Source organism: Phyllostomus hastatus, unplaced genomic scaffold, assembly GCF_019186645.2.
Source record: "Phyllostomus hastatus isolate PE091 unplaced genomic scaffold, TTU_PhHast_1.1 phas_scaffold_555, whole genome shotgun sequence".
In the NCBI taxonomy this organism is placed as follows: Eukaryota; Metazoa; Chordata; class Mammalia; order Chiroptera; family Phyllostomidae; genus Phyllostomus; species Phyllostomus hastatus.
In genome coordinates, this window is record NW_025334036.1 from 10,186,555 (window position 1) to 10,213,347 (window position 26,793).

The 26,793-nt window shown below is 56.1% G+C and overlaps 1 protein-coding gene across 1 annotated transcript in view; it reads right to left on the minus strand.

Moving 5' to 3' along the window:
* Window positions 1–26,793, minus strand: part of ADAMTS17 (ADAM metallopeptidase with thrombospondin type 1 motif 17) — a 190,590-nt gene that overhangs the window by 88,254 nt on the left and 75,543 nt on the right. Inside the window, exon 8 of the mRNA XM_045825122.1 lies at window positions 18,729–18,834. Within this exon, the coding sequence (XP_045681078.1) occupies window positions 18,729–18,834 (106 nt within the window). The remainder of the gene's footprint in view (window positions 1–18,728; window positions 18,835–26,793) is intronic.

Here is a 26,793-nt window from a genome sequence, read left to right on the forward strand (position 1 = left end):
CTTCCAAAGTGACCCTTACACACACACGATTTTGGTGAAGGACTGTCGGCTACTGTCCTTCCGTCAGGACCTGTCTACACAAGACACAACACCTTTGTGCTGTTATCGCTGGAACATTCTCACCGACGTCACCACTTCACAGCCTCTGGTGGAACACGGAAAGGGCGGTCATTGTATCCTTCTTATTTTTCTGGTGTTTTTATTTATTGATTTTAGAGGGAAGAGAGAAGAGGGGCGGAGCGGGGGGGGGGCAGAGAGAGAGAGAGAGAGATCTGCTGCTCCACTTACTGATGCATTCATTGGTTGATTCTTGCATGTCCTCTGACTGGGGATCAAACCTACAACCTTGGTGCATCAGGATGACACCCTAACCACCTGAGCTACCTGGCCAGAGCATGTGCCTTTTCCCTGATGGGCACCTGCTGGGGCTGCAAAGCCGGAGTGATTTCCTTAAGGTCACCCAGCAGCAGGTGAGCCGCCTCGCTCCCAGTCTGTCTTGTCTCCGAATTGTGTTTCCCAGCCACGCTGACCCCGGCTGACCCCGGCCGGCCCCGCACCTCCCACTGCCGAGGCTCCTCCCTTCCAGCGCCTGTCCCCCCCCGGCCCCCACTCTGCTTGGACACGTGCACACACGGCAGCCAGCTCCCGGGCCCAGCCAGTTTCCAATTTTCTGCCTGTTTTGATGAAAATATGTAAACAGTCAAGGAAGATAATATGAAATTCCCCATCTCACACAGATGCAGAGTGCTATGTTTGAGTCCTGGCCTGATGGTCAGGACAACCTGGTGAGAATTTGGCTCTGCCTCTTGCGGGGAGCAACACCACTCCTCTGAACCTCCATTCCCCCTGTGTGACTAAACAGGGACACCACCACAGGTGGCCCGGGAACAGCGCAGGTATTAGGGGCCCTGACCCCCATGCGATCCAAAACCTGCACATAACTGTGACTCCCCTCAAATTTAACCACTAACAGCCTACCGTTGACCAGAAGCCTTACCGGTAACATAAACAGTTGATTAACACACATCCTGTATGTTATATGTATCATGTGCTGTATTCTTACAATAAAGTAAGCTAGGGGGTGCTGGCTGGTGTGGTTCAGTGGATTGAGTGCCAGCCTGCAAACCAAAGGGTCTTGGGTTTGATTCCCAGTCAGCGCACATGCCTGGGTTTCGGGCCAGGTCCCCAGTAGGGGGCGCGTGAGAGGAGAAACCACACACTGATGCTTCCCTCCTTCTCTTTCTCCCTCCCTTCTCCTCTCTCCACCAATAAATAAATAAAATCTCAACAAAAGAAAACCTTAAAAAGAAGTAAGCTAGGGAAAAGAAAATGTTAGGAAGAAAATCACAAGGTTCATCTTTGAGTTTTTCAAATGGTCACAAATACCCCCAAACATTTTCAATATACATACTGGAAAAAGTCTGCATGTTTACGTGGGTCTGGGAGGCTCAAACCAGTGTTATTAAAGGGTCAGCTGTACTCATTCGTTCATTCATTTATTCACTCATGCATTCAACAAGGGCTTGTCAAAAGCCTCCTGTGACCAGACCCCACCCTAGCTGCAGGCACAGGCCGGGCCCTGCTTTCACAGAGTTTCCGCACTAAAGGAGCTCTGGGAAGGGTCACAGACACCGAGGAGCCTGGCAGGTAGTGGCTGTGGAGGGATGAGGGCCTCACTGTGTCCAAGCTCATGCCCGAGTGCAGGGGAGCTAGGGCCCCCAGGCTGCAAGCGCAGCGGCCCCCAGACGTGTGCAGAGCCAGTGAGGGAAGCGGGCGGACGCCCCACGAAAGGGAAGGTGCCACCAGCGCACAGGACAGAAGCTGCGAGTACGGGCCTTCCTGCCACTGTCTCATCATTAGCACCAGTGACGCCACACTGGGGAGGTCGCCCCACAAACTCGAGAGCAAACAAGGGGCAGCTGCGTAGGAGGCTCCTCGCCTCCTTCCTCCGAGGCCCTCGCTGCGTGGCGCAGCGGTGCGTCCGTCCAGAGCCCCTGCACGCCTGTGTGTGTCCTTACTTGGACAGACTTGGAGTTGGATGCTGTATAAAATCTCTACAAAAAAAACACAACAACAACCCCACAGAGCTGTGCTGATCTCTGACCTGGGAAAACACTCTGTGGGGCGAGGGGGCATCTGAAGCTCATTCTGGGTAGAAGTGCCAAAGAAATTCAGACTGATGGCCACACCGGTGCCATCAGGACACGGCCCCCCAAGGTGAGTGCGGACAGCAGAGGGGACCATGCTGATTCGGATGGAAAGGCTGCACAGGGCTAGGAGAAAAACTGCCTGGGACAAGGAGGTAGAATTCATGGAAGGAATAAGGCTTGCTTCCTCTCCTTCGTCTTCATGTGCGTGTGCGTGTGGTTGTTCCAGAACCATCTCAGGTACTTTGAGGGCGTCCCTTTTCCCCGTGGGATGTCGGTCTGTCAGGTTCCGGCAGAAGCCCCCACAGTCTGGGATCGCACGAAGTAAAGGATTCACGTGGGGACACACAGGGCGGTTTCCGAAGGCCCCTCAGAGGCAATCTGGCTGCCAGCTCTTCCTGGAGCCACTGCTGTAATGGGTTTGGAGGGCCGCCCCCAGCACCCCCCTCCCCTTCAAAGGCCCGCAGAGCGGGCAGGAGCAGACCTGCAGGAGGAAGCCCACGCTAAGAGAGAACCTGCTGCTCCCAAAGTTCAAAGACCCCTCGGGGACATCAAAGGGCACGGAAGCTCCCGGCAGCAGCAGCCCTAAGGACAGGCTACTTCCTGCCCCTAATGACCAGCGGCCCCTTCTGTTCCTTAAAAAACACACGCCAGGAGGGTTTTATGGCCTAATTATTTACGCTCCGCCCCTTCCACCTTGCCCAGGGTGCTGAGGGGAGGTGGGCTGGGGGTGTGGGGGGTGGCCTCTGGACTGCATCCTACCTCCAGGCCTTCTGAAATGCAAGCCACTGACCAGGCCCAAGAGGGATGTCACCCCGAGGACGTCAGCCCCTGAACCCAGGGCGGCCACTTGCATGGCCATTCCCACAAGACCTCACGGCTCCAGGGCCTTGGCTCCTGCCCTTTGCCAGCCCCAACCTGGACAGTCCTTGTGTTCGGTCCCCACCGCCTGAAATCCTCTGATGGTATAGGTCACTTTCTCCCTGGCAGCAGCCTTGCGACCCCCTGTGGCTGAGAGGGCCCCCTGCTGCCGGATCTCCCGGGCCCCAGCTTCTTCTGCGGAGGGCGGGGCTCGTCCTGGTCCACAGCCCAGAGCCTTCCCGCAGGCCGGCCCGCACCACTAACCACGCAGCAGGTGCTGCTTCGTGTTCACGCGCCGACAGAGTTGGCTGAACAACGTAAGACCAGTTTGACTGCGAGGAAGAGTTTCTCCACCAAGAGTTACCCCCACGGGTCTGGGGTCTCTGGGCCTGTTATTTAGGTGGCAGGGTGGGGGGGTCAGAGAGCATCCTGTGAACCCTTTCTCCCCAGCACACAGTTTGTCAGAGGCAAGCAGCCACACCTTCCCCAGGGGAACAAGGGGGACTCTGTCACCCCTTCTGGCTCTGGGGCAGGTTACGTCCTGCCTAACGGAACTCGACACTAGGGAGATAGGAAAGAAATAGAAAGGCCAATTCTTGAATCTTAACGGGACACCGTCCAATTTCTGTAAAGCACTGGTTCTCAAACATAACCACATAGTGCAATCTCCTGGAGAGTTCCAGAAACTTCTGGTGCCTGGCTGTTGCTGCTGGAGGTTCTGATTTCATTGGCATGAGGTGTAACGGAAGCATCTAGATTCTTTTTTTAATGAAAAATGAAGTTATACACTATTCTACTTTTATTTTCTAGAATTTTCACAGCAACATTACAATTATAAAGTGATGAGAAAACTGAAGGAACTTTTCCTAGCACCAAGGAAATACAATGGAAAATAAATCTTTAACACACACACACACACACACACACACACACACACACACACAAACAAAGAAGGACAATAAGCACATAACAGCGATGTCGAGAAGCTCGTCTCTAGCTCACTTTCCGCAGTGACCCTGGGGACGAGCTAATGGCAACGCTGGATGCTGTCAGGGCACTGGACACAGCGTTTCCTGCACCCTGGGAAGGAACGTCTCCCCGCCACTTACTTTAAACATAAAAGAAATGAAGAATCAACTGTCAAAATATTTAGAGACCACACCAAACAAATGAAAGGCCTGTAAGATAAATCAGGATTCTTTAAAGCTCCCCGGGAAACCCAAAGGCACACCAGAAGCCCCCGCCCGCCCGCCCCTCTGCTTCCCGGTGGGCCTCAGGGAAACTCAGGGCCCCACCCAGCATTTTTGACTCAGAAGGTCTGAGAGGTGGGGGTTGCAGGGTGGGGTGGGGGGTGCTGAATGACAATTTGCATTTGCATTGCTATCCAGGTCCCAAGGGACCTGCTGCAGCTGCTGGTCCTGGGAGTGTCCCTCCCCCGCCGCCCATCCAGAGCCACGCTGATGAGTTTACTAGTGCCAAGGAAAAATTCTGAGACGTCCTAAACGGAGTGACTGCAGGCCTCGGGGTGGAAGGGAGGGAGAAAGAGAGAAGGGGGTTACTGGGTTAGCAGCTGCAAGTAGAGCCCGGCAGCCGCCTGCTTCCCTTCCGACTGTGTGCTGAGACTCTGCACGAACTTCCGGATGGCTCTCTCCGGGGCTCCCTGGAGCCTGACCACCAGAGGCCACCGCCTCCTGCTTTCCCGACGGCTGCCCGCAACCAGTGCAGAGGCAGCCGGTGCTTCTTTCTCCTTCACGGGCTCTGAAGGGATCCCACAACTGTCCCCACTTCCTCTTTTTCCTCTGCCCCACGCTCTCCCTGTAGCCCAGTGTCATTCTCTCAAAACGACATCTTTCTTCTGGACACTTGCACGAAAGGGTCTCCTGGTCAATCACCCTCAGGACAGCAGATGTGCTAGTGCCCCCCATGGAGCCCCGCTGCTGGTGGGTTGGACTGCGGGCCCGGGGCTGGTTCTTCTCTGGTGAGCCCGTGGCTCGGTAAGCCCCTCCTTTCAGGGCCACTTCCGGTCTTTGAGGTTCTTGTGGGACACCAGTAGACTTGGCTGCAGGTAAAAATCACCTGGGAAACGGGGCCCACCTCAGACCAAGTACATCAGACTTGCTTGGGGAGGGGCCGGGTTTTGTAGCAGCCCCCCAGGGAGCCTAGTGCACCTCGGGGGCTCAGCACGCCTACAGCGCCTCAGATGGAAACCAGCCCCACAGCTCCTTCCTGCTCTGAGCTGCGGGGGCCCCTCCCGTGGCTCCCAGGACACGACACGGTTCAAATATTCAAGATCCTTCCCTTGTCCCCTTTTCCTCTTCTCTGCTCTGCCCACAGATCTCAAGACAGATCTCAAGAAGTCCAAGTCGATGACAAACACCCGGAGTTCTCATCAAGCTTCGCAGCCAAGCGACAAAAATTCAGGACCGTCACTTCTTGCTCCAAGTCAAAGTTCCGACTGTTGTTTATTTGCACCCAGATTCCCAATTTGGGGGGTGAGTCTGGGGAAGGCGCCCCTGGGGGTAGATTCTGGGCCCACACACAGGCCAAGGCCACGCGCTTCACCTACAAACTCGACCCTGGTGGAGAGTCTAAGGAACAGACGCATTTCAGAAATAGTAAGCGCCCTACGGCTAAACGACGAAACGCTCGTGTGTGTGTGTGTGTGACATCCCAGGAAGTGCCGTACGTGTAGACTGTTTCTCCGACACCGAGGATCCGGTTTTGAAATGTCCACACAGTGAAGACGTTGGGTGGCTTTGTGACTGCCGTTTCTTTTGCCTTTTATTTATTTATTTTTTTGAGGCTCTTCTTAAGCAATCCTTTTTATCTTTAACCGAAATCTCCACTTCCCCCCCCCGGTATAAATTATAGGCTTCTTTGCAGTAATCACTACTGCTTAACTGGCATTCAATTTACAGGATAAAAATATATCCCCCTGGCCGCCTTAATGACTGTGTGTACACGACGCGTCCTCAAACCCTCTGCGAGTTCTGGCTCAGGGCAGCGATCGCGTTAGGAGGGCGGAATGCGGTTTCAAGCCCTGCCAAAAAGTATTGCCTAAGCGATAATTGATATTTTTCCTCGCAGCAGCCTTTGGAGTTGATAACAGGTTATTAAAACAGGAAAAGAGGTCCCCCCCCACTGGCCCCGCTGCAGAATCCCATCTGAGGTGTCAAAGGAAAAGGTGTTCCAGACAGAAAGCCTCCTGGTGTCATGGTTCCGGCAGAGAAGACGAATCTTCTTGTGTCAGGGTCTCCAAAGCCAAAGCCACAGCCAAAGCCAAGGGCAGCGGCTGCCCACGAGCCCTCCCCTCTCCCCCACTCCTAGCCACATGTGACCCAGCTTGGCAGGACACTCGAACATTTGGAGAAAAAAGAGAAGCTGGAAATATCGACCGGACCAAGTGCCTTGCTATCTCTGTTTCTTCTTTAAAAATACTTTTCATGTTGGCTTTGACTTAAAGGTCTGCTTTCAACTGGTGTTTGAGGAGGAGACTGCTGTGTGATTTGGCAGCCCTGATGGAGCGGAGACTAACTGGGCTGAACTGGGAGTCGCCACAGGCAGGGCTGGCCCTTCCCATCTTCGGCCCCTCCTGGGACTGAAGGCCGTTCCTCCAGGTGGGCTGCCGGGCCGGGTTCTCTGCGTGGAAGGCAGCCGAGGCCCCGTGCGTGACACGCACCACAGGTTTTTCCCAAGGGAAAAAAATTCCCAATTCTTTAGGGAAAAGAACCATCACTCTGGTCCTTCCGCATAAAAGACTGAAGTGCCGAGCCGAGGCTGACCTGCAGGGGATGCTGGGAAGAGTGCCCAGGGCAGGAAGAAAATGCTACACCCCAGGGCTCAACGTCCACACTCCGGTCATTTTTTGTCACTTGGCGTTCAGCATTCCTCCTGTCCTATCAGCACTGATTCTCGCTCTGCGGTGACAGCACTGTCGATATAAACGGTGCCCCACCGCCCTCAGGCCTGCCGCTTTGCACACTGACACACATCATCTCTCCCTTCCTTCCTCAGCCTCCAGCCCTAGCACGGATTCATTCTTGTCGATGCCACAAGCATGTGAATATTTTTCGAGGCCAAGGCTGTCCTCTTTCAGGGTCCTAGAAGGAAATACATTTTCTCACCCTTTATCGGAGCTGCAATATGCACAGCCAGGAGCAGAGATCAAGAACTACTGGAGACCACGGCCAGACAGTCTCCAGGCGCAAGCCCCGTGGGCGGAGCAGCCTCTCGTGACACAGGAGCCAATTTATGTGGCAGCAGGAGGCGACCAAGGTCCTTCCACACCCTCAGATTCCAGCAGGTGCCACACAACCCTTGGGCGCTGCACTGGTCTTCTAGGCCTTGGGCAACATGACGTCCAAGGTAGAAGGAAAAATGATTCCTATCTTGTGGGATCCAAAAGTCAACCAAGAGGCTGACCCGCTGACTCCGCAGCGCCACCACCAGGGTAGCCGTGGAATGGGCTGCACCCAGACAGTTGAGTCCCTGGGAGGAGAGATGGGGACAAGCTACCCTTAGGGAGAGCACAGTCCCTCACACATCAGCGTTTGCCTCAAACTGGAAAGAAAACCTGATCGGAGGTGAAGAGAGGCAAGGCAGGGATGCTGGCGTTTCAAAGCTTTTGCCAAGGAGCTCAGGCGGCCCTTCCGGGGCGGCCAAGGCCGCTGCTTCTGGGGCTTTAGGGAGCATTTCATGTCTCTGTTCAGTGTTTTGGTTTCCTGCCGCTTCCTTCCAGGTCTGACACGGAAAAGCCCCGTGTCCCAGCTTGACAGGATTCTGGCTGGCCAGCGTGCTCTCCGCCAGCTTCGTTGGCACGCACAGGTTGACATTCTGGAGTGTAGCCAAAACACGTATCAGATTGCGTGATGCGTCAAGTTAAACGTTTAGACTAGAGTGGGGTCTCTCTATTTTTTTTAAAAAATTATTTATTTGTCGAGAGAGAGGAAAGAAGGGAGAAAGAAAGGGAGAGGAACACCAATCTCAGAGAGAAACACTGATCGGTTGCCTCTCACATGTCCCTCCGCTGGCAACCAAACCCGAGACCCAGGCGTGTGCCCTGACTGGGGATCGAACCGGTGACCTTTTGCTTTGCAGGATGATGCCTGACCAACTGAGCCACACCTGTCAGGGCTAAGAATGGGGCCTCTTTAACAGGAAGGGTGGGGGCTGGCTGTACCAACCATGTCTACATAGGAATCCAGTCTCCAAGCTACAGAGGAAGCTGAGTGAAACCTAGTACAAAACTCTACAAGCCAGCCAAAGACCCCTCGAAGCCTGCTGGTGGTAAATAAAGGATGGGCAACCAATGGGGGACCACCGAAGAGATTCCAAAATCAGGGCAAGGGCCCTGCTGGTAGCTCAGTGGGTTAGAGCGTGGTCCTAATACACTGAGGTTACAGGTTCGATCCCCGGTCAGGGCACATAAAAGAATCAACCAATGACTCCATAGGTAAGTGGGACAACAAATCTCTCTCTCTCTCTAAAAACCAATCTCAAAAAAAATTCCAAAATCAGGGCAAGAAAGCAATTCTAAGGACTCCCCCAAGGAAAAAACTTGAAAATGAAACAGAAGTTTTCCCTCCATCCTTGCCAACTGTTTTATATATATATATATATGTATGTGGTATATATATATACACGTATAGGCACACCTCATTTAATTGTGCTTAAGCTGCATGTTTTGCAAATTGAAGACAAGACCCTCCACCAGCAAAAAGATTCCCGCTCCCTTTATCGTGGTGGTCTAGAATGGAACTCACAATATCTCCGTGGTCTGTCTGCACATACTTATACATGCACGTGCACACACATGCATGTTCATACAGACACGTGCACACACGCTCATATACGTATCCATGCACGCACACAGTTGCACATGTACCCACAGCTGCACACGCCACACGAAGAGGAGGTCGGCTGAAAGGGCTACCCCCTTGACGTGCCCCAGCCGCTCTGCCCCGGGGCCTGATGTCTGCGGGAGCCACCTGGTGGGGCTCGGAGTCCCCCTCGCTTCTATCAGGCCCCCTGATGCTCGTGCGTGAAGGACCTCAGCCCACAGTCGGAGCAGCGAGGAGGCACTAGACGTGGTTCTGCGGCGTTCCTCCACCCCGTCCTTTGTGACGTGCTTCTCGGCCAGGTTCTGACAGGGGAGCTGTAGGTGACAACTGCCAGGGCAGGCTGGGCAGGCATGGGGGCTGCAGAGGGGTTTCCAGAAGGCCGTTACACTGAGTCAGCCCAGCTCTTCGTGGACTGGGCCAGCTGGCCGCCTCGTCCTTCAGAGCAGCCCCTGTCACGGGAGCACAGTCTGCACCACCCCTCGGGGACCCCAGGGCACGTGCCACAAATGGGGGCTTCCCACCGCAGAGCCAGCGCAGCCACCCACAGGACCCTCGGGTGCCATGGACCCAGTGAGCTCGTGCTCTGGTCTGGAAGGCTTCTTTGGCCAGGAACCGACCTGCACAGGCCTCTCGGTCAAGGGCAGAGGTGCCCTCGTGAGGTCCTCAGTGGGTCTTAAAGCTGCCCCATGGCAGGGGTGCTAGGGGCCACACCAGCGCATCCTCAGTGTGGGAGATACCATTATCCAGCTTCACTTGTCAAGACTCTGCCTCCTCCTTCCCTTTTACCACCTCCCCAGCTGCAAGCTGAGAAGCCAGGGCCACAGTGTGGGCCCTAGTCCAGCCCCGCAAGTAACACATCCCAGCATCATGGGGCCCCGTGTCTCCCACAGGCTACCCACCCTGCCGCATGCACCAGCACCTCCAGGGACCTGGACAACCCCGCGCTTCTCCCTGGCTCAGCTCAGAGCCAACCAGCCTGCCCCTTTCTCTTCCTCTGTCTGTTCCTGATGGTAATCGTACGTGAGCACCAGCGACCTGCCAGGCTTACTTGGCACCTGCCCCTCCTCCTCGTCACAGAAGCGTGGTTCCAATGAACAGGATCATGTCTGTGTAAGGTGGCCCGTGACTTGCTAAGAAAATTATAACCCCCTTGTTCTGCATTCATCTATCATTTCATTTCATTTTATTTTATTTTTCTAAGGGTCAGATCCTCACGCGGGTCCCTGGCCACAATGGTGCCTGTTCTGATGTCAGGAACAGCGTCTGAGTTCGAGGCTCCTCCAACCCCCTCGAGCCTTTCCGCTGGTCCTGCCTGCCGCCACCTCTGTGTTATGCAAGAGCACGCCCTCTGTGCCTGAGAATGGACAAGGATAAGGAGGGCTCCTCCTGCAGATGGGCCGCTGACCAGGCTGGTGGCCACCTACCCAGGTTCTCAGAGAATGTACAGCCACCCTCAGGTTTTGGGTTTAAAATTTTCCACGAGCCCTGGCTGGTGTGGCTCAGTGGCTTGAGCGTCAGCCTGCGAACCAAGGGGTAGGTTCTCAATCAGGGCACGTGCCTGGCTTTCCGGCCACATCCCCAGTAGGGTGCGTGAGGGGCAACCACGCACTGATGTTTCTCTCTCTCTCTTTCTCCCTCCCTTCCTCTTTCTAAAAATAAATAAATAAAATCTTTTAATAAATACATGAATAAATAAATAAGATTTCCCATCAGCAGTGGGCAGTAGATGAACAAGGGTCTCCGGCAGGAAACCAAACACCTTGAGAGAACGGGGACGTGTCTTAGCCGGCTCAGGCGGCTATTATAAAATACCATCCACAGGCTGGCTTCTCAGCCAGAGAAACGGACTTCTCGCAGGGCTAGAAACCGGAAGTCCCAGAGCAGGAGGCCAGCGTGCTCGGGTCTGCGGAGGGCCCTCTCCTCGGTCGCAGGACGGCTGCCTTCTCGCTGTGCCCTCCTCACGCCGGGGTACAGAGCGTTAGCTCTTCTGCCTCTTCTGAGAGCACCAGCCCCATGCACGAGGGCTCCCCCGTTGCCAGCTAATCACTTCCGAGGACCCACCTTCCAATACCATCACAAACCTATGAATTTGGAGGGGACACACACATGCAGTCCACAACACAGCACCGTGTGAGCAGACGTGCAGGGAAGCAAAGCCAGTGACCAGCAGAGCCGCACAGGAAGGGCTTGGCCCCAGCCCAAGCTTGGCTCACACGTGTGTAAAGGACCCCACACCACGGCCTGGGGCTCCGGTCCGAGCCTCCGCCCAGCTGCTTAAAGCCACAGGAAGGGAGGCAGGCTCCCGAGAAAACTGGCTCTCAGCTACTTCACGGAATGTTCTGAAAAGGAAGGCGGTTCTAAAGGGATTTCCCAGTTTGGTTCTTCAGCCAAACTCAGCTTGTGTCCTGTCTCTCCCACCGCCCTCTCGGCCCACTTCGCTGGAGGTGAGGAAGGCAATCCACCTGATGATTTGACGCAGGTACCTCCCAGGCTCGAGTGATGAAACACCAGCTCAGTGTCGTGACCTCTGTGGTTACAGGGAGGAGGCTCTGGAGGCGGCGGACGCCCCAGACCCAGCTGGGTTTCCCATCACAGAGATCACGGCTGGTGTCCCACGAGCAGCTCGGCCGGGCTGCCCAGGCGGCCGGTGGCACCACGGCTGCCTCCCTGCGGAAGAGCTCAGAATGGCTGCCCCTCTGCTGGTGGGTCGCCCGGCCTGGGCGGAGCCGGGGAGGCTGTGGTCAGGGTCCTCTTCAGGACAGCAGCTCGGGGCTTGCCAGGCCACTAGAAGAAGTGTCCTCGCCTCACCCCTGACTCCGCGTCCGGGCTAAGGCTCCAAAGGAAATCATGGGACATTCCCTGCGATTCCTGTTGTTTCCGGGCAGTGAGAAATTCCTGCTTAGGGCACAAAAGGCCACTGAAATAGGGCCACCAGTTACACGGTTCCTGCTGCTCTGGACATGCCACCTCCCGTCCAGAAATCACCGGTCTGGGAGGGCAGCAGGAAATTCTGCTTTTGCTTGCGTGTGGGGTGCGGGGAGAAGGGGAGGAAAAGGGGGGAGCTGTTGTGAAGCCTGTGATCGGGGCGGGGGGCAGGGGAGAGCTGTGCTGGGCGCAGGCAGGCCTTGCAGGTCCCCAGGCGCCTCCTCCGCAGCCACCAGACTCCGAGAAGACAGGAGGAGGAAGGATGTGGCAGGGGCCCGAGGCGGGGCCGACAGGACCGGGCTTGTAAAGCAACATAAAAGGGCCTGCAATTTTCAGCAGCAAGTTTTTGAAAAAAAAAGGACGATGAAAGGAAATGAGGCCTGAAGGTTCTGTGCGGTTCTGGAATCTGGACAGGGCGGCCGTGCTCCGAGGGCGTGCACACATGGACTTTGAGCTGGGGCCACACGCCGAGGACACGGAACTCAGGAATCGCTCCAGGGACCCCGGCGTGACACCGCAGCACCCCCAGCACCTCCAGCACGTCCAGTCGTCGCCCTGCAGCCTGGCTGGGAAAGGCCGTGCAGGCTGAGGATAAGCGGAGGGAAAGGCCTGGGGACCCAGGGAGGAGCCTGTCTGAAAACCCAGCATGGGACCTGCCGGCTCCAGAACCAGACCCGAGGCACCAGCGCCTGCCCGTGCTGCACCTGCTGGAGCAAGGTGCCCCCTGTCCGGTCCGCAAGAAACCAGACACACCCAACGGCCCTAATTCCAACTGGAACGCGCCCTCCTCCCAGGACTTCCAAACAGTCCCATTTCCAGGAGTCCCCTCTTCACAAAGGTGGCCGGTCTGACGGGTGCGCCGTGCCTGCCAGCAGAGCGCCCAGCACAGGGTGCGGGCAGGAGCGGCGGCTGCCTACACACACCCGGCCTGCATTCCCCACGCACCTCCCCGGGCGCGTGCTCCACACAGACCCCAGACACACACGCGTCCCCTCTCCACGCATCTGGGTGCTGGCTCTCCTCACTTCCTGCCCCGGGACGGAGACGATCCTTTCCCGTTCGAACTGGGTTGACTGCAGTTATGAGACCATTTCCCCCAGAACCCCTTCCCCCTCCCTCCCTCGTCCACCCTCTGCCCATCAGCTACCATCCAGTCCACGCTCCGTGCTGCGCCCCAGGCGAGCAAGTCCCCAGGCACACGTCATCGGGCCATCCTTCCGACGTCCCCTGCCCTGAACTCCCAGCTGCACCGTGCCACATTCTAGGAGGAAACACCCAGCGTGGCAGGAGCTAGCTTTTGACGGCATCCTTGCGGGGCCTGCCTGGGGCTGCGGGGCTCACTTGGGACTTCAGGGCAGGCGGCGGCATCCACACGCCCTCTGTCCCTGTAGGATAAAGTCCCTGCTCCGCCCTCCTCCCTGTAACATCAGCCGGGACAGCGCTTCCAAACTGGGGGGCACAGTTCCAGGGGCCCATGCCTGTGTGTGCAGGTCTGAGAAACCAGCTGTGCGCCACACACCGCTGCCACCAAGTCCACTGACAGCTCTCCGCATGTCTGCGGCGCACGTGTGGCTGCTGTGTCGCCAAACCCAGCTCCCTGTGAGGACATCCGGGAGTCAAAAGCCCCGCCCGCCCTGCTCTCCGTTCCTGAGCACTAGTGCACGCGGTCCCTGGGCGCTCCGTGAGCGGCGGGACAAGAGGTGACTGGGCTGTTTGCCCAAGGTGACGACTTCCAGGATGGCTGCGTGTTTCTTCCCCTGCCTCGCCAGCCGTGAGTGCGGCTGGCTGGTGAGGCCTTAGGTAGGTGGCCAAGGGCTGGAATTCCGGGGTGACCGAGAGAAAGAGAGAGGAGGGAGAGAGAGGCGAGCGAGAGCCAGGAGAGCTGGGCCAGATCCAGGCCTGTTTGTGGCTCCACCCTGAGGGAGGCCCAGAGGGACGGGATGATGGTCGAGACAGGGAAGCAAGAAGGCACACGAGGCCAGGAATCAACAGGGAAGCCCCTGGGATGTCACCTGTCAGTGGGTCTGCCACCTGGCTGCAGCGGCATCCCCGGGAGAGCCTTTCTCAGCTCACCCACCCCCCAAAGAGTGTGATCCGCTCAAACAAGGGTGAGGCATGGCCCCTGGCACTTACTAAATGCCTCAGGTGCCCTTCTCGCACAGCAGTGCCCAGCTGCCCCCCGCACCAAGTTCAAGGCAGCTGCAAAGCTTCCCTGGAGAGAGCAGTGTTTCAGAGGCCACACTTGGAACCTGCCGGCCAGAGCAGAGGTAAATTCCAGAATGGAAAGACCCAAGGAAGGGCAGAGGTCAGTCGGGAAAAACCCCAGGAAGGGCAGGTGGGGGAGATGTGCACCCGGAGTATGGGGGGTGAGAGCCCAGATTCGGGGCAGGGCTCTCGGGCCAGTGCGGAGGCCCTTTCGGAGGTTTCCTGGGGTCGCAGGGCCCGAGGTTTGCAAGGACTCTCAGGAGAGGCACCAACCTGGCTCAGGCTCATCCAGCTGAGCCTCCTAAATCCACCAGAAGCCGAGCTTCGCTTTCTGCCAGGGGGGGAAGGCTCTCTGTGTCTGCACACAAAAAGATGCCTTTTGTTTTGCTTTGTTTCTGAGTGGGTGGCCTCCCCAGCTCACCATCCCTCCTAGAAAGCCCGGCGCTGCGGCATTTCCCGGGAGCTCTCTGCCTCGCCTGATTGAGAAGTGCGCCCCGCGCCTGGCACTCGGGGTGTCCCTGGACCCCCAACGTCCACTTGGGGGTCAGTTCTGTGCCCTGGTGGCACCAGGAGGGCTCCTGCCAACCAAGGGACTCTCTGGCCTTAATCACGCCTTACCTGACTGACTTCTCTCCCCTCCCCCCTTCAGCAAAGGTGTTCTAACCAGGATGTTGTAGAACCACTAACTTCCTTGGTTTTTGACACCAAACCGTCCAAATCCCAGCAAACAATACGTCCCAAAATGCCAACAGATGTACTACACCCAGTCATTTTAACCTTTCACTGACGTCACTACAACCCCGCCCCCTCAATCGGTAAGGGCACAGCTTGATTTGGTGTTTGCCTTTTCTCGGGGGCGGCTGGCGTGGACCTGAGCTCCTACCTCCTCAGGGGACAGTGCTTCCCATGACCCGTCCGTTGACCCTCGAAAGCAGGAAGGCCACCACAGCCATCTTCTCATGCTCGGGAGCTGCCCCTCCGTCACGGTCCCCGAGGGTGAAGGAAGGCACAGCAGGGCGTGGGCTGAAGCCCCTGTGTTTTCGGTTGGGCTATCATGACATGACACCAGGAAAATGCCAGGTAAAGTGTAGCTGCCTGTCTGGCAGTATCTCAGGGGCAAGACAGCAAACAAGGCCATAGACACCTCAAAGCCATTGCCAGAGGGCTGCAGCCTGGAGCCCACTCCTCCTCCAGGCAGAGGCACAGAGCAGCTCCTCCCAGGTCCCCTCCCCAGGCCCCACCCACGATCCCCCCCAGGAACTGCATACCCTTCAGTGCTGCCTGAAGCTGGGGCTCCAGGGTTTTCAGCCCTGCTTTAAAGAAGGGTAATTGTCAGACAGCTGTCAATCATCGGAAGGCTGTCAGTCATCAGAAGGCTATCAGTCACCAGAAGGCTGTCAGTCATCAGAAGGCTGTCAATCTCACCTATGGACTCGAGTTTCCTAGCAACCCCTCCTGATGACACATTTGCTTTCTTCTGCCAGCTGTGCCGTGCCAGGTGGCAAAGCTCAAGTATTCATACCTTGGTCTGGGGGATACATAACAAGCTCTCTTCCTCGTTACCTATTTCTTGTCATTTGGGTCCTTATTTTAACGGCCCTGTGGCCTGGGTTTATCATCATCTAAGTGATTCCTCATCATTTTAGTTAGAGAGTGGAACTTTTTTAAACTAGAAAGCAAAAGCTAAATATAATACCCGCCCCCCCCCCCCCTGACAGGTCTGACTCAGCAGCACCAGGCCCAGCAGCGGACACAGTGCGTGCTCAGTGAAGGGATGTCACGACCTCCCATCATCCTAAGCGGCACCACTGACACGACCCAGGCAAGCACTTTCCACTTCCTTTATCATTTAGAACCGACGGGGTCTCGAACTGGACTGGAGCCAGCGTACAGTCCCAAGTACGTGAGTTTGGAACTGCGATATCTAAACAAAACCATGCACACCAAGAGACAGTAGAGAGAGGGAGGAAAACAGCATTCCAGGACTCGGCTGAGTCAACTGTGCAACGTGAACCTGAGACCTCGCCGGGGTTTCCTGACAGCCAACGCGGAAGGAAAGTGTGGTTCGTGTCTGCGGCCCGCATTGTCCGATCCATGCGATGTGTCCCTCGCACAGAGCGGGAGTTCTCCTCCTGACATTTGGATCTGAGGGCGACTGCTTGTCCCCGTCCTCACACGAGAAACACCGGGTGAGTAACAGAAGGGCCTTGCCTACTCGTGCCCCTGTGCAAAGGCCCGCACACCCAGCCTTCAGAGACAGGGGGCACTTTATCAGTGTCAAATGGTTAGGGGCCAGTGGCTGGGCGCCTGGGGACTTTCCAGGGGTACACAAAGGGGTGCTTTTCTCCATCTTCTAAAATTTGCACCAAGAAATTTTCTTGGCGGGCATGGACCGGCGTCTCGGGTCCTCTGACCATACCATCTTTTCCTACCTCAGGCCACACATACATACCTAAGGAACATGGAGCTAAACGGTTCCACCCCATGCCAAAACTCGGAACAGCTCCCCAGTTTCGTGTCTGTGCAGCAGCCCGGCCAGGGGCTGCCCTGGCCGTGGAGGATGGTCTCCTTTTCAAGCCTCCGCACAGCCCTGGTGGCCGATCTGAGGGCCCACGGAGCAGAGAGCCGTGGGGATGGAGAGAACGTGACTTCATCCTCGGGGGCTCCCCTGCCCCAGGCTCCCGGTTCCCTTAGAGACAAGGGACTGCCCTAGGAAAGCTGTAATCACCCACTGAGAGGCAGGGCCAAGTGCTAGCAGGGGTTTATGGGCTTTGATTAACAATAAGGTGTTTGTGTTTTTGTAGGTAATTAGCGTTCAATAGCAAGCTATAAAGGGTCCTCGAAGAAACTCTAAACAGACCGGAGCTGAAGGCAACCCCAGTCGGACTGAATCCAACCATTCATCCTCGCAGACCTCCTGGGCCCCGACCCAGGCTTTGATCCCGCACAATGGTGCAGGTCACCAGGCAGAAAATGGCCCTCTGTGTGCCCCACGTGGGCAGAGAAAAGGCCTCTCTCTGTGCGGCACGTGGGAGCGCACGCACGGGTGCAAGCGGCACTCCTGCCTGCGCCCTGGCACTGAATGCCGCCAGGGGGTAATGCGATGCACCCATCTGGTCCCAGGGCCCCGACGAGATGCATGCTGGGAAATGTTCTGACAACGCTGCGAGCTCACAGCCGTTAGGGCATCGATTCCGGGGAACTGTGACGCACTGGGAGCATCATCTGACAGCGAGAAGGGGTTTGCCAAAGCCGTAGGGATGTGTGCCTTCCTTCCGGCAACCACTCTCGGGGACAGGCTTGTTTTTAACCAATCAGAGATGAGAACACTAATTTGATTATGATTCGTTTAAAATGTATTTTCTGGTAGCACAGGCAAAAGAGTATGGGGCGAAGTGCTCTCGAAAACTTTTTAAAAACGTTCCGTCAAGAGGATATAATAACTGTGCAGAGAGACAAGAGCTCATCTTCTTTCTCTTGGCCAATGACCTGTTTTTCCTCCTTAGTCCCCGGAAATACGCGTGAGATTATTTTCACTCCTGTACCCACATCATGGGAACCAACAGGTACAGCGAGGTCCATTACCAATCTGCCTCCAGGAGTGAAAGAATGAAAAGGGGACCCGATTACCAAAGCAAGCCCCAAACATAAATAAATAAAGCCACAGATGTGGCTAACACAGAAGGAAAACTCCTTTGTCCTTACATACTGGTTTTACTCTTGCAGAAGCTTGGGTTTCCATTTCGGGTCCCAAGTATCTTACTATGTAAGATAGAAAACCTTTACCATATACACACACACACACACACACACACACACACACACACAATAAACTAGACTCAGTTCTGTGCCCTGTTGGCCTCCAAGAACTAGATTTCCCCCCAAGAACTAGATTTACATTTACTTTTGTTCTGTTCAAACCAAAATTAATTTTCCCACTGTTTTGCATGCTCTGGCCTCCTCGATGTATTTATTTTTTAAGTTCATAAGCCGTTGGGTCACAATTTTTCCCTGCGAGAAACGTAAAACAGACAGCTGCTCCGGGAGAAAGAGCCAACCCTTGGGCCGCAGTTTCAGAGTCAGCTGACTCTCCGCCACCTGAGACTTCCTGCAGGTGACCTCAGCCTTGGGCCAGGCGCTCGACCCCTCTGACCTTGTGTTTTCTCATCTCAAAAACCAGGAGGCCGCATCAGAGCCTCCCGCTCTGGGCGCCAAGGGTCTGGGTTATTTCCTCCTGAAGGGAAGAATGGCCACGCACAGGGAGGCGGTCGCTGTTAGCATTTTAAGGCTTAGACACTGACATGCTACCTTCAGAAATGTGGACATTGGAACTGGCTGGACAAAAAGTCAACAGGAGGAAGTCGACAGGAGGAAGTTGGCAGGAGGAAGACAGATAAATCCCATTATGTGAATGGTGAACAAGAGGCTGGGAGTGAGGTGAGGCTCACACTGAGCCAGGAAAGGAAAGTGACCGGAAGACTCTCTGAGAGAAAACCTCTTGCCGTTCCCCTGTCCGCTTTCAGAGCAGACCTGGGCACCAAGTTCGAGTTTCAGCTCTCGGAGCCTGCCTGCCCGGTGCCTCTCGGGTCCCCTGAAGGACTGGGAGCCAGGCCCGCTGGCCCAGGCCCACGCCTGGAAGATGCAGAGGCCCACCACCGCACCGGAGTAGAGTCTGGAGAGTTCCAGTGCAAAGGCCCGCACTCAGAAAGGCGGTGAGACAGGCAGGACAGCACGGAGCCCCGCCACTTACTTGTGGCCCAGCTCGTGGGCGATGGTGAAGGCCAGGTTGAGCCCGTTGTCCTCGGCAAGCACGCACTTCCTCTTGGCACTGCACACGCCTCCTAAGTAGGCAATTCCTGCAGCAGAGACACAAAACACGTCCTCTTCAGAACACGGGGCCCCGACCTCGCCGGGAAGGTGCACGCGGTCACACATCACGCACGGTCACGGGAGGGGCACACGGGGAGGACGACGCGTCCAGGGCTGGCCCTGCCCTTCCAGGGCTCACAGGGGGACTGGCTGGTGCGTGGTGCTTTTTTTATCAGCATCATAGTAACAATGTCCCCAACACACATGTATCGGGCTGTGACATGTGAAGCGACAGGCCGAGCAGGTTACACACATCATCTAATCTAGTCCTCACTACCCGGGGTGGCGGTGACAGAGGGGAACTGAGGTTCAGGGAGGAAAGGTGACTTTGTCTCCAAGTCACCTGGACGGGCACCCAGGGCTGGGACGCCGACTTCAGGTCCGGGGCTGGGACCAGGCGAGGTCAGCAAGGCCAGTGTGCACAGTCTGAGGAGAGTCTCCCTCTCAAGATCTTGCGTGTCCCCCAGAGGGAAGGTGTGCCTCCTTCCTTCAATTCTGCCCCCTGGGCACCCCCTTCCCCTCACCCCGGTCCTGGCCCTGTAACGGTCAGTGCTGTTGGGGTGCAGGGGCGGGGGGTGAGCCTGGCGGAGAGCAGGCCAGGGAAAGGCTGTGTGAACAGTTCGGAACAGAGTTTCGGGAAGAGACGGTACAAAACCGGGACCCAGAGGGCGGGAGAGAAGGCTGCCGAGGGAGGGCCTGGAAGTCTTTACTGAGGATGAGCCCACGGCCCGGCCAGACTCACCCACCTCAGCACACATTTGGCCGAGCCGGGGACAGTGAACCAGGCTTGGGCAGGAGGAATGCAGCCGCGGGGCGCGGAGTGAGCCGGGGCTGAGCGCAGAGGCTGGGAGGCTGCTCGCCTCTGCAGGACACTCGGGAGTTTTCCAGGGGAGACGGGCTCGTCTGGCAGAGGGACGTGTGTCAACGACACGGGGGCCTTGGGCCCGCGGGACACGTCCGAGGAGTGCCGGGCCGCCAGCCGTGCACCGGCCATGTCTGCCGCTGACACTGCGGGGCTGACGCTGCCCGTGGCAGCGCTCCACGCTTCCTCCCGGCTTCCGTTGTCTCTGCACACAGGGCGGCCGCCCAGGCACCCGCAGGGCTCCTTTCCGCTGAAGCAGGAGCCCCCAGGCCCCGGGCCCAGCCAGGGCGGGGGGTTGTGAGGCCTGGAAACACCCGTACTCCCTCCGTGTGCTGGCGTCTGAGTCCTCGGTACAGCCTGTGGAGGGACTGAGCTAGTGGTGGCACAGGGGCTCACACACCTGGGGAGGCTCCGTGCTGCTCCCGCCGTGAGGTCGCAGGGCGCGTGCAGCAGATGGGGGCTCTGACCACGGGCCACCCCGGCCCGAGCGCCACTTTCATTAACGTGCACAAGGTGTCTTAGGACCTGAAGGTGACCTCGCGGGCGCAGAGCTTGAGGAGGGAAAGAACTGGCAAAGGAGGACGGGACCGGAGAATGCATTAATTAAAACAAACCTCTCTCCCTGCTCCCAGAGAGCTAAATAAACCAACGCCCTCTTTGTTGACAGCAAGTTCAAACAGGGGTGGACCGCGGCCACACACAAGGCCCGCCACCCACGTGACCCCTTGGAGAGGGGCAGACGGGGCTCACAAGCGCACCCCCAGACCCCGCACCCCTGCTCTGCACCGTGAAGAAGCGACTAGGGGGCCCCCCCGCTGGCACGGGGCACACCCAGCCGGGCACCGCACCGTGCCTATTTTCATTTAGAAACCAGCAACACTCTCGGCCAAGGGTGAAGAACTCTGCTAAAGAAAGGGGGAGAGTATGTTATTTTTGGCCTCCAGACGCTGTTTTGCACGCGGACACCCGAACCCGGCCAAGCAGACGATGGGGAGCAGAGACACGACAGACCAGAAAGGACGCGACCGGGCTCCTCGGTGCCTTCAAGGTCACCGTTCTGGTTTTGTTTAAAAACTGCTTTGTGGGCTGTTGCAGAACGTCCAGCAGTCAGTCGGTGGAATGCTCCTACATGGCCCCGCTGGTATGCGAGGGCGAGGGTGCACGCGCGCACACACACACACACACACACACACACACACACACGCTCGCACACACACACACCCAGCAGCACCCTCTGCAGCCCGGGCCAGGGCTCCTGAGCCAAGACATCAATCACAGACAAGCTGATGAGCACGCCCAGAAGTCGTCTGGTGCGGGGGCAGAGGAGACGGCTGAGGCCGGCGGGCCTGCTGTCCCGAGAGCGTCTGCTGACCCAGCAGACTTGAAACGCCACCCAGGCCCGTGTCCCCGGCCTCCGCCGCACTCGGGGCCGGAGCGGGCCGTTCTGAGCTCCCACCCTGATTAGGTAACACGCGATGCCGGGGAAACAGCTCAGCGCCGGGCCTTCCAATAATTGCGCTTTAATTTTTCCACAGATGACTTTCTGAGAGCTAGAAACAAAGGATCAGTGTGTTTACAGAACACGCTCTCCCTCACACGACAGTGCATGAAGGTCCGGTGCTCTTGTAGCGATTTACTCCGGCCGGGGAGGGCCCTGTCCTAGAGCCGGGCCAGGCAGAGGCGGGAGGGAAAAGAGAGAGAGCACCCAGACGCGGGAGCGGGAGCACACGGAAGCCAGGGGCGTTTATGGGCGAGGACGTGGAAATGCTTCCGACTCCCACAACGAAGTCTGGAGAGAATCCCAGGTTGCTCTGAAAGAGAGGGCTGCGGGGAATGGGTGGCCGTGAAACCACGGGAAACAAAGGCCGCCGCTATTCCTGGTGTCCTGGAGAGGAGCGGCTGTCTGCACGGGAGGGCGAACGGGAGGTCGGGGGAGACCCCATCGCCTCTGGCCGCAAAGGCACCACCCCGCACACACCCACGCGACCCCCATCCCAGGGCTCGTCCAGGAAAGAGGAAAAGCCTGTTTTCTCTACATTGACTTATTTTGTTTTTAAAGATTTTATGTATTCTTAGACAGAGGGGAAGGGAGGGAGAAAGAAAGAGAGAAACATCAATGTGTGGTTGCCTCTCATGTGCCCCCACTAGGGACCTGACCCACAACCCAGGCATGTGCCCTGACTGGGAACTGAACCGACGACCCTTTGGTTCACAGCCCACGCTCAATCCACTGAGCCACACCTGCCAGGTGCTCTACCTTGATTTCTTTTAGGAAAAAGTGAAAACTGCAAACTTGAGTTCTCTGAACAGCAGTGCTCACGAGGGGGGTGGAACCACAGGGCCCTCCCTCGGTGAGTGGAATTCTCCACACTCGTTGATTTCAAAGAAGAAATCGTAGTAGAACTTATTTCTGAAGTTTTGAAAACATCAGTGGCACACGCCCGCAGAGCTCCTGGGATAGCAGGACAGTGTATGTTAGGGTCCTGTCCACGGGCAAGCGTGGCCTCTGCGCTTGACCCTCCTTTGCTGGCAAGGATCACAGCCCCATTTTACAGACAGGAAGGTGGAACCAGGCCCAGACTCGGATGTGAATGCAGGGCTCTCCTTCTCCACTGTTCCTGCTCCTCCAGGCAAACCCCTGGCCTCCCTCCCGAAGCAATGATAACCAACAACACTGAGTCATCTTTGAGGACTTAGAAGATCTCCCTAACCCTGAATGTATGTTTATACAGAGATGCGGGTGGGAGAGAGTGCAGGTTCTGGGTGGTTAAGTCCAAACGTTCTTAATCCAGAAGATACAAAGACCCCAGCGGTAGGCGCGGCAATATTAACAGCGGTTACCTCTGAGACACGGAGAAGTCATGATAGATCTCTTTAATGTTCTCCTTTTCCTTCTGTCTTTTGTTTAACTTAAACCTAATATAATGAGTATGTATGTCCTTGCTATGAAAATTAAAGTCATTGGTTATATTTTGTGTATCCCAGGAAACATAAAGCAAGGGGCAGAGGAGGGACAAAAGAAAAAGAAAGAGGGGAGAAGGGAAGGGAAGGGAAGGGAAGGGAAGGGAAGGGAAGGGAAGGGAAGGGAAGGGAAGGGAAGGGAAGGGAAGGGAAGGGAAGGGAAGGGAAGGGAAGGGAAGGGAAGGGGAAGGGAGGGAAGGGAGGGAAAAAAGAGAGAGAGAGAAAGAAAGAAAGAAAGAAAAAGAAAGAAAGAAAGAAAGAAAGAAAGAAAGAAAGAAAGAAAGAAGGAAAGAGAGAGAAAGAAAGCTCCAGATTTTGATCCCAGTATGAAGGAAGTTCACGGTCAACGCCACTGAGTGCGTGCTTGCATCCTGACTCCACCCCGCTACACTGCGGGCACGGATGCGGGAAGCAGAACACCTTTTTGAAATCTGAGGTGCTGAGTGCAGAAATGAGGGCTGGAAGGAGGTGTTCTGATGCCTGGAGAAGACCCTGAATTCCTCCAGCACAGCGGGCCCGGTCCCCAGAGCCCAGTCAGCCCAGGTCACTCTCCCTTCCCCTTTCTCTTCTGCTCCTCGGCAGGGGCGTGATTTTGGTGAGGAGACTGGGGAAGGAGGTTTAATTATTTTCTTTTTCAGTCGAAAAACCGCACGGTGTGAGCACGTGACTCTTACACTCAGACTTGACCGCGGCATTGTCGATTTAAGGAGTAAACAACACACAACAGTATAAACTCTGGTTTATCCCTCAAACAGTCACGGGTAAACCATCTGCGGCGGTCGGCCTTGCTGACCGTGTCTTGGACCTTCTTGGGCTCAAGGTTCTTCCACCAGCTGCTCAGGGTACCGACGCCATCACGGTTATCACCGGGAGACCCTGGGACAAGTTCAAGAAAGCGACCCCCTGGCAACCCCAGGGGTAGAGATGTTTGGGTGGCGTCCCATGTCCAGACTCCTTTGCAAGGCCTTCTGCTCTTATAAGTGTCACGACGTGGGTGGAGGTGGGGTTTAAATTTGTGAACCACATTTCAGAGCGAATGTCTTCGAGTCTAGGGTGGGGTGAATGAGAAACAACGGCGGTCAGGTCTCCTTCACGGCAGTCAGATTTTCAAGCGTCGCCGTGAATGCTGAGGTCACAAGTACAGGACCTTTGCTCCCGAAGAAAATACAGGGTCAGGTTCCTACCTGTCAGGGTTCCATCAGCTCTTGACGGACCAACACAGGGCCTTTGCTCACATGTGTTTCCGTGCGGAAACACCTTATTTGATACAAGTTGCTGAGCGCCGAAGCACACAGCCAACACAACAACTGCTAGAAGGAAGCTTACCTCGCACACATTTTTTTACCCCCACAAGTCACAGTGCACCTTTTTGTGCTCTGGAATACAAGAGAACACTTTAGCATCATCCTTGGAGGCCATCTAAACAGCAACATCATAAAAAAAAATCCCACAAAAATGTGAAAAACATGGCACCCGACAGAACACAAAAGCTGAAAGCAGGTACAGCGTTATCGTGTTCAACCTCACCTGGGAATGTGCCTCTTGGGCTGCTAGTCTGTGCACCTGACTTTGGAGTTAGAGATGAATTTTAGCAAGCGGGCAAATTCCCACATGCAGAATCCGAGAGTGGTGAAATGTAACCATATCCTAAACACCCGTGTCCCGTTAACAGGCATATCCTGCTATATCCTTATCAGTTATAACAGGGAAGTTCGCTTTCATCCCTATGCTGCTTCTGTTTCCTAACTCCGTGGTAATCGTAACTATTTGACGCACGGAGGTCCGCTCTCCTCCGCACACTCTCTCTGAGGTCCGTGGTCCCCAGACACCATGCCCTGCACCGTGGGTCACTTCCAAAATTGGAAGGAAGGAGCTCCCCAGTCTGAGCACCGAAGGGCTCCCACGCTCGCTTTTGAAGCTCGCACAAAGCTGGAGGAATCAGAGCAGTGTGGTATTTGTATAAAACGAGAGTCTTCTCAACAAACGGTGAAGGGACAAGGGCATAGAAATAAGGAGTTTGTCTTACGAATATTCAGGGCCACACACAGATGAAGTCCTAGTGGTATGAATCAGTTAATTATTCCAAGCGGTATCGACCAGTCAGAGTGATGTTAATGACTCAGGGCCTGCTTTTATCCGTAGCACCAGGCTCCGCCTGCATCACCTGTATTCCTTGCACCCTGGGAGCAGCCTCTGTAATGCACCTGCACTGTATCCCAAGGACGCCTGCAGTGGAATGTCTGTCCAAGTTGCCTGCGATGCCCTTGACTCGCAGCCTCACCCCCTCTCATGCTAATAGCCCTGTTTCTACAGGAAGAATAAAATACAAGGCCATGTGCAGAAATATGTGCCAACTTAGCAAAGCAAGAGAAACGCTTCCTCAGAATAATTAAGAAACCACGTTTCTTGCTAAATGCTTAGCCGAACAAAGCCATTCTCTTGGGGATGAAATGGGGGATCTAAGGGAGACCCAGGGTGATGGTCAATAGCAGGACTGAGGGTCCTTTTGATCTGTACTTGGTTCTAGTCATTCCTGGGGGGAGGGGGCGGGCCTGGCTCTCGGGCTGTGCAGAGGGGTCGGCGGAGGTCAGGCCAGGCCCCAGGGCAGCTCTGGGCACCGACCAGCTCCTGAGCCAAAGTCCACAAAGAGTCGCCTGGCAGGACACAACAGTCCCCTGCACGAAAGAAGCTGTCCCCACAAGGGAAGCTGGCTGTCAACTCAGCATTCCTGAGGTAACGTCAGCCCCGCCCCCCTCCTTAGTCCCCCCCCCCCTCCTGGGCAGGGCTCCACCTCTGCTGACAGGATGGGAGAGTACGGACACTCCATTTCATTTAAACACGGACACAACAAAAGCTGGCCTCTCAGACAGAAATGCCATCGAGAGAAGCCCCGTGACGTCAGGCGGGCACCAAGCCCTCAGAGAGGAACAGGCAGACCAGTCAAGGGGGAAGACGCCCAGCCTCTGGGAGCTGTGGCTGGGACATGATGGGAAGTGGGTGGTGTGCCTCTGGGGCGAGGTCATCTCACTGTTCTGTGCTGGTGGATGCAGCTCCTTCATCACCTAGGGACCGTCTTTCGGTGCCTGCCAGCTGCCGCATCAGCATATCCCAGACCGGGTGGCTTATCAGTGACAGAAATTCACTGCTTCCAGTTTTGGGGGCTGGACACCGGATATGAGGGTGCCAGCACGGCTGCGTGAGGCCGCTCTTCTGGGTCTCAGTGTTCTTGTTGTGTCCTCACAGGGCGGAGAAGGCGAGCGGACTCTCTGGCGCCCCCTGCAGCGGGGCACTAATCCCATTCCTGGGGGCTCCACCCTCCGGACCTCGTCACCTCCCAAGCGCCCCACCCCTCATCACGTTGGGGATCAGATGTCCACACGGGAATCTGAGGGGACGCACACTTTCAGAGCATAGCAGCTACCCTGTCCCCGACTACAGAACTCGTGGGGATGTCAGTGTCTATCGGTCAAACCTCAAAGGCAGAGAATAAACATGTTTCGTCTGTTGAGCAGTTTCACGGATTTCCGCATCTCCCTGGTGTTGACGATGGTCCCCAGCGCTGCCAAAAAACACCACCCTCTGCTGCTTAATCAGAAAACACCACAGAAGGTGACTGGGGCAGGGAAGGAGGCGTAAATGATGAGGGTGAACACTCACAAGTACCACTTGCCAGGTGTGCTAAAGATCTCCATGCATTTTCTCACCTTCCCTTATCACCACCTGGTGCGTGAAGTGCCATCATTATCCCCGTGGTCCCGGTGAGGAAACAAAGACGCTACAAAGCCAGCAACTGCCTCAAGGCTGAACCGTGAATGATGGGGCTGGGATATGAGCTCGGGTCTCGGCCCAGAGGCAGCAAGCTGGTCGTCGTCGCAAGAATGCAGATGGCAGAGATGTTCTGTATGCTCTGCTTGGACCACTCCATATGGGAATAAAAAGGTTAACCGGTCAACAGCAATAAAAAATCGGGGATGCCCTCATGGGTGTGGCTCACTGGGTTGGGCTTCACCCTGCAGACCGAAAGGTCACTGGTTCGATTCCAGGTCAGAGCACATGCCTGGGTTGCAGGTTTGGTCCCTGGTCAGGACACATGTGAACGGCAACTAATCAATATTTCTTTCCC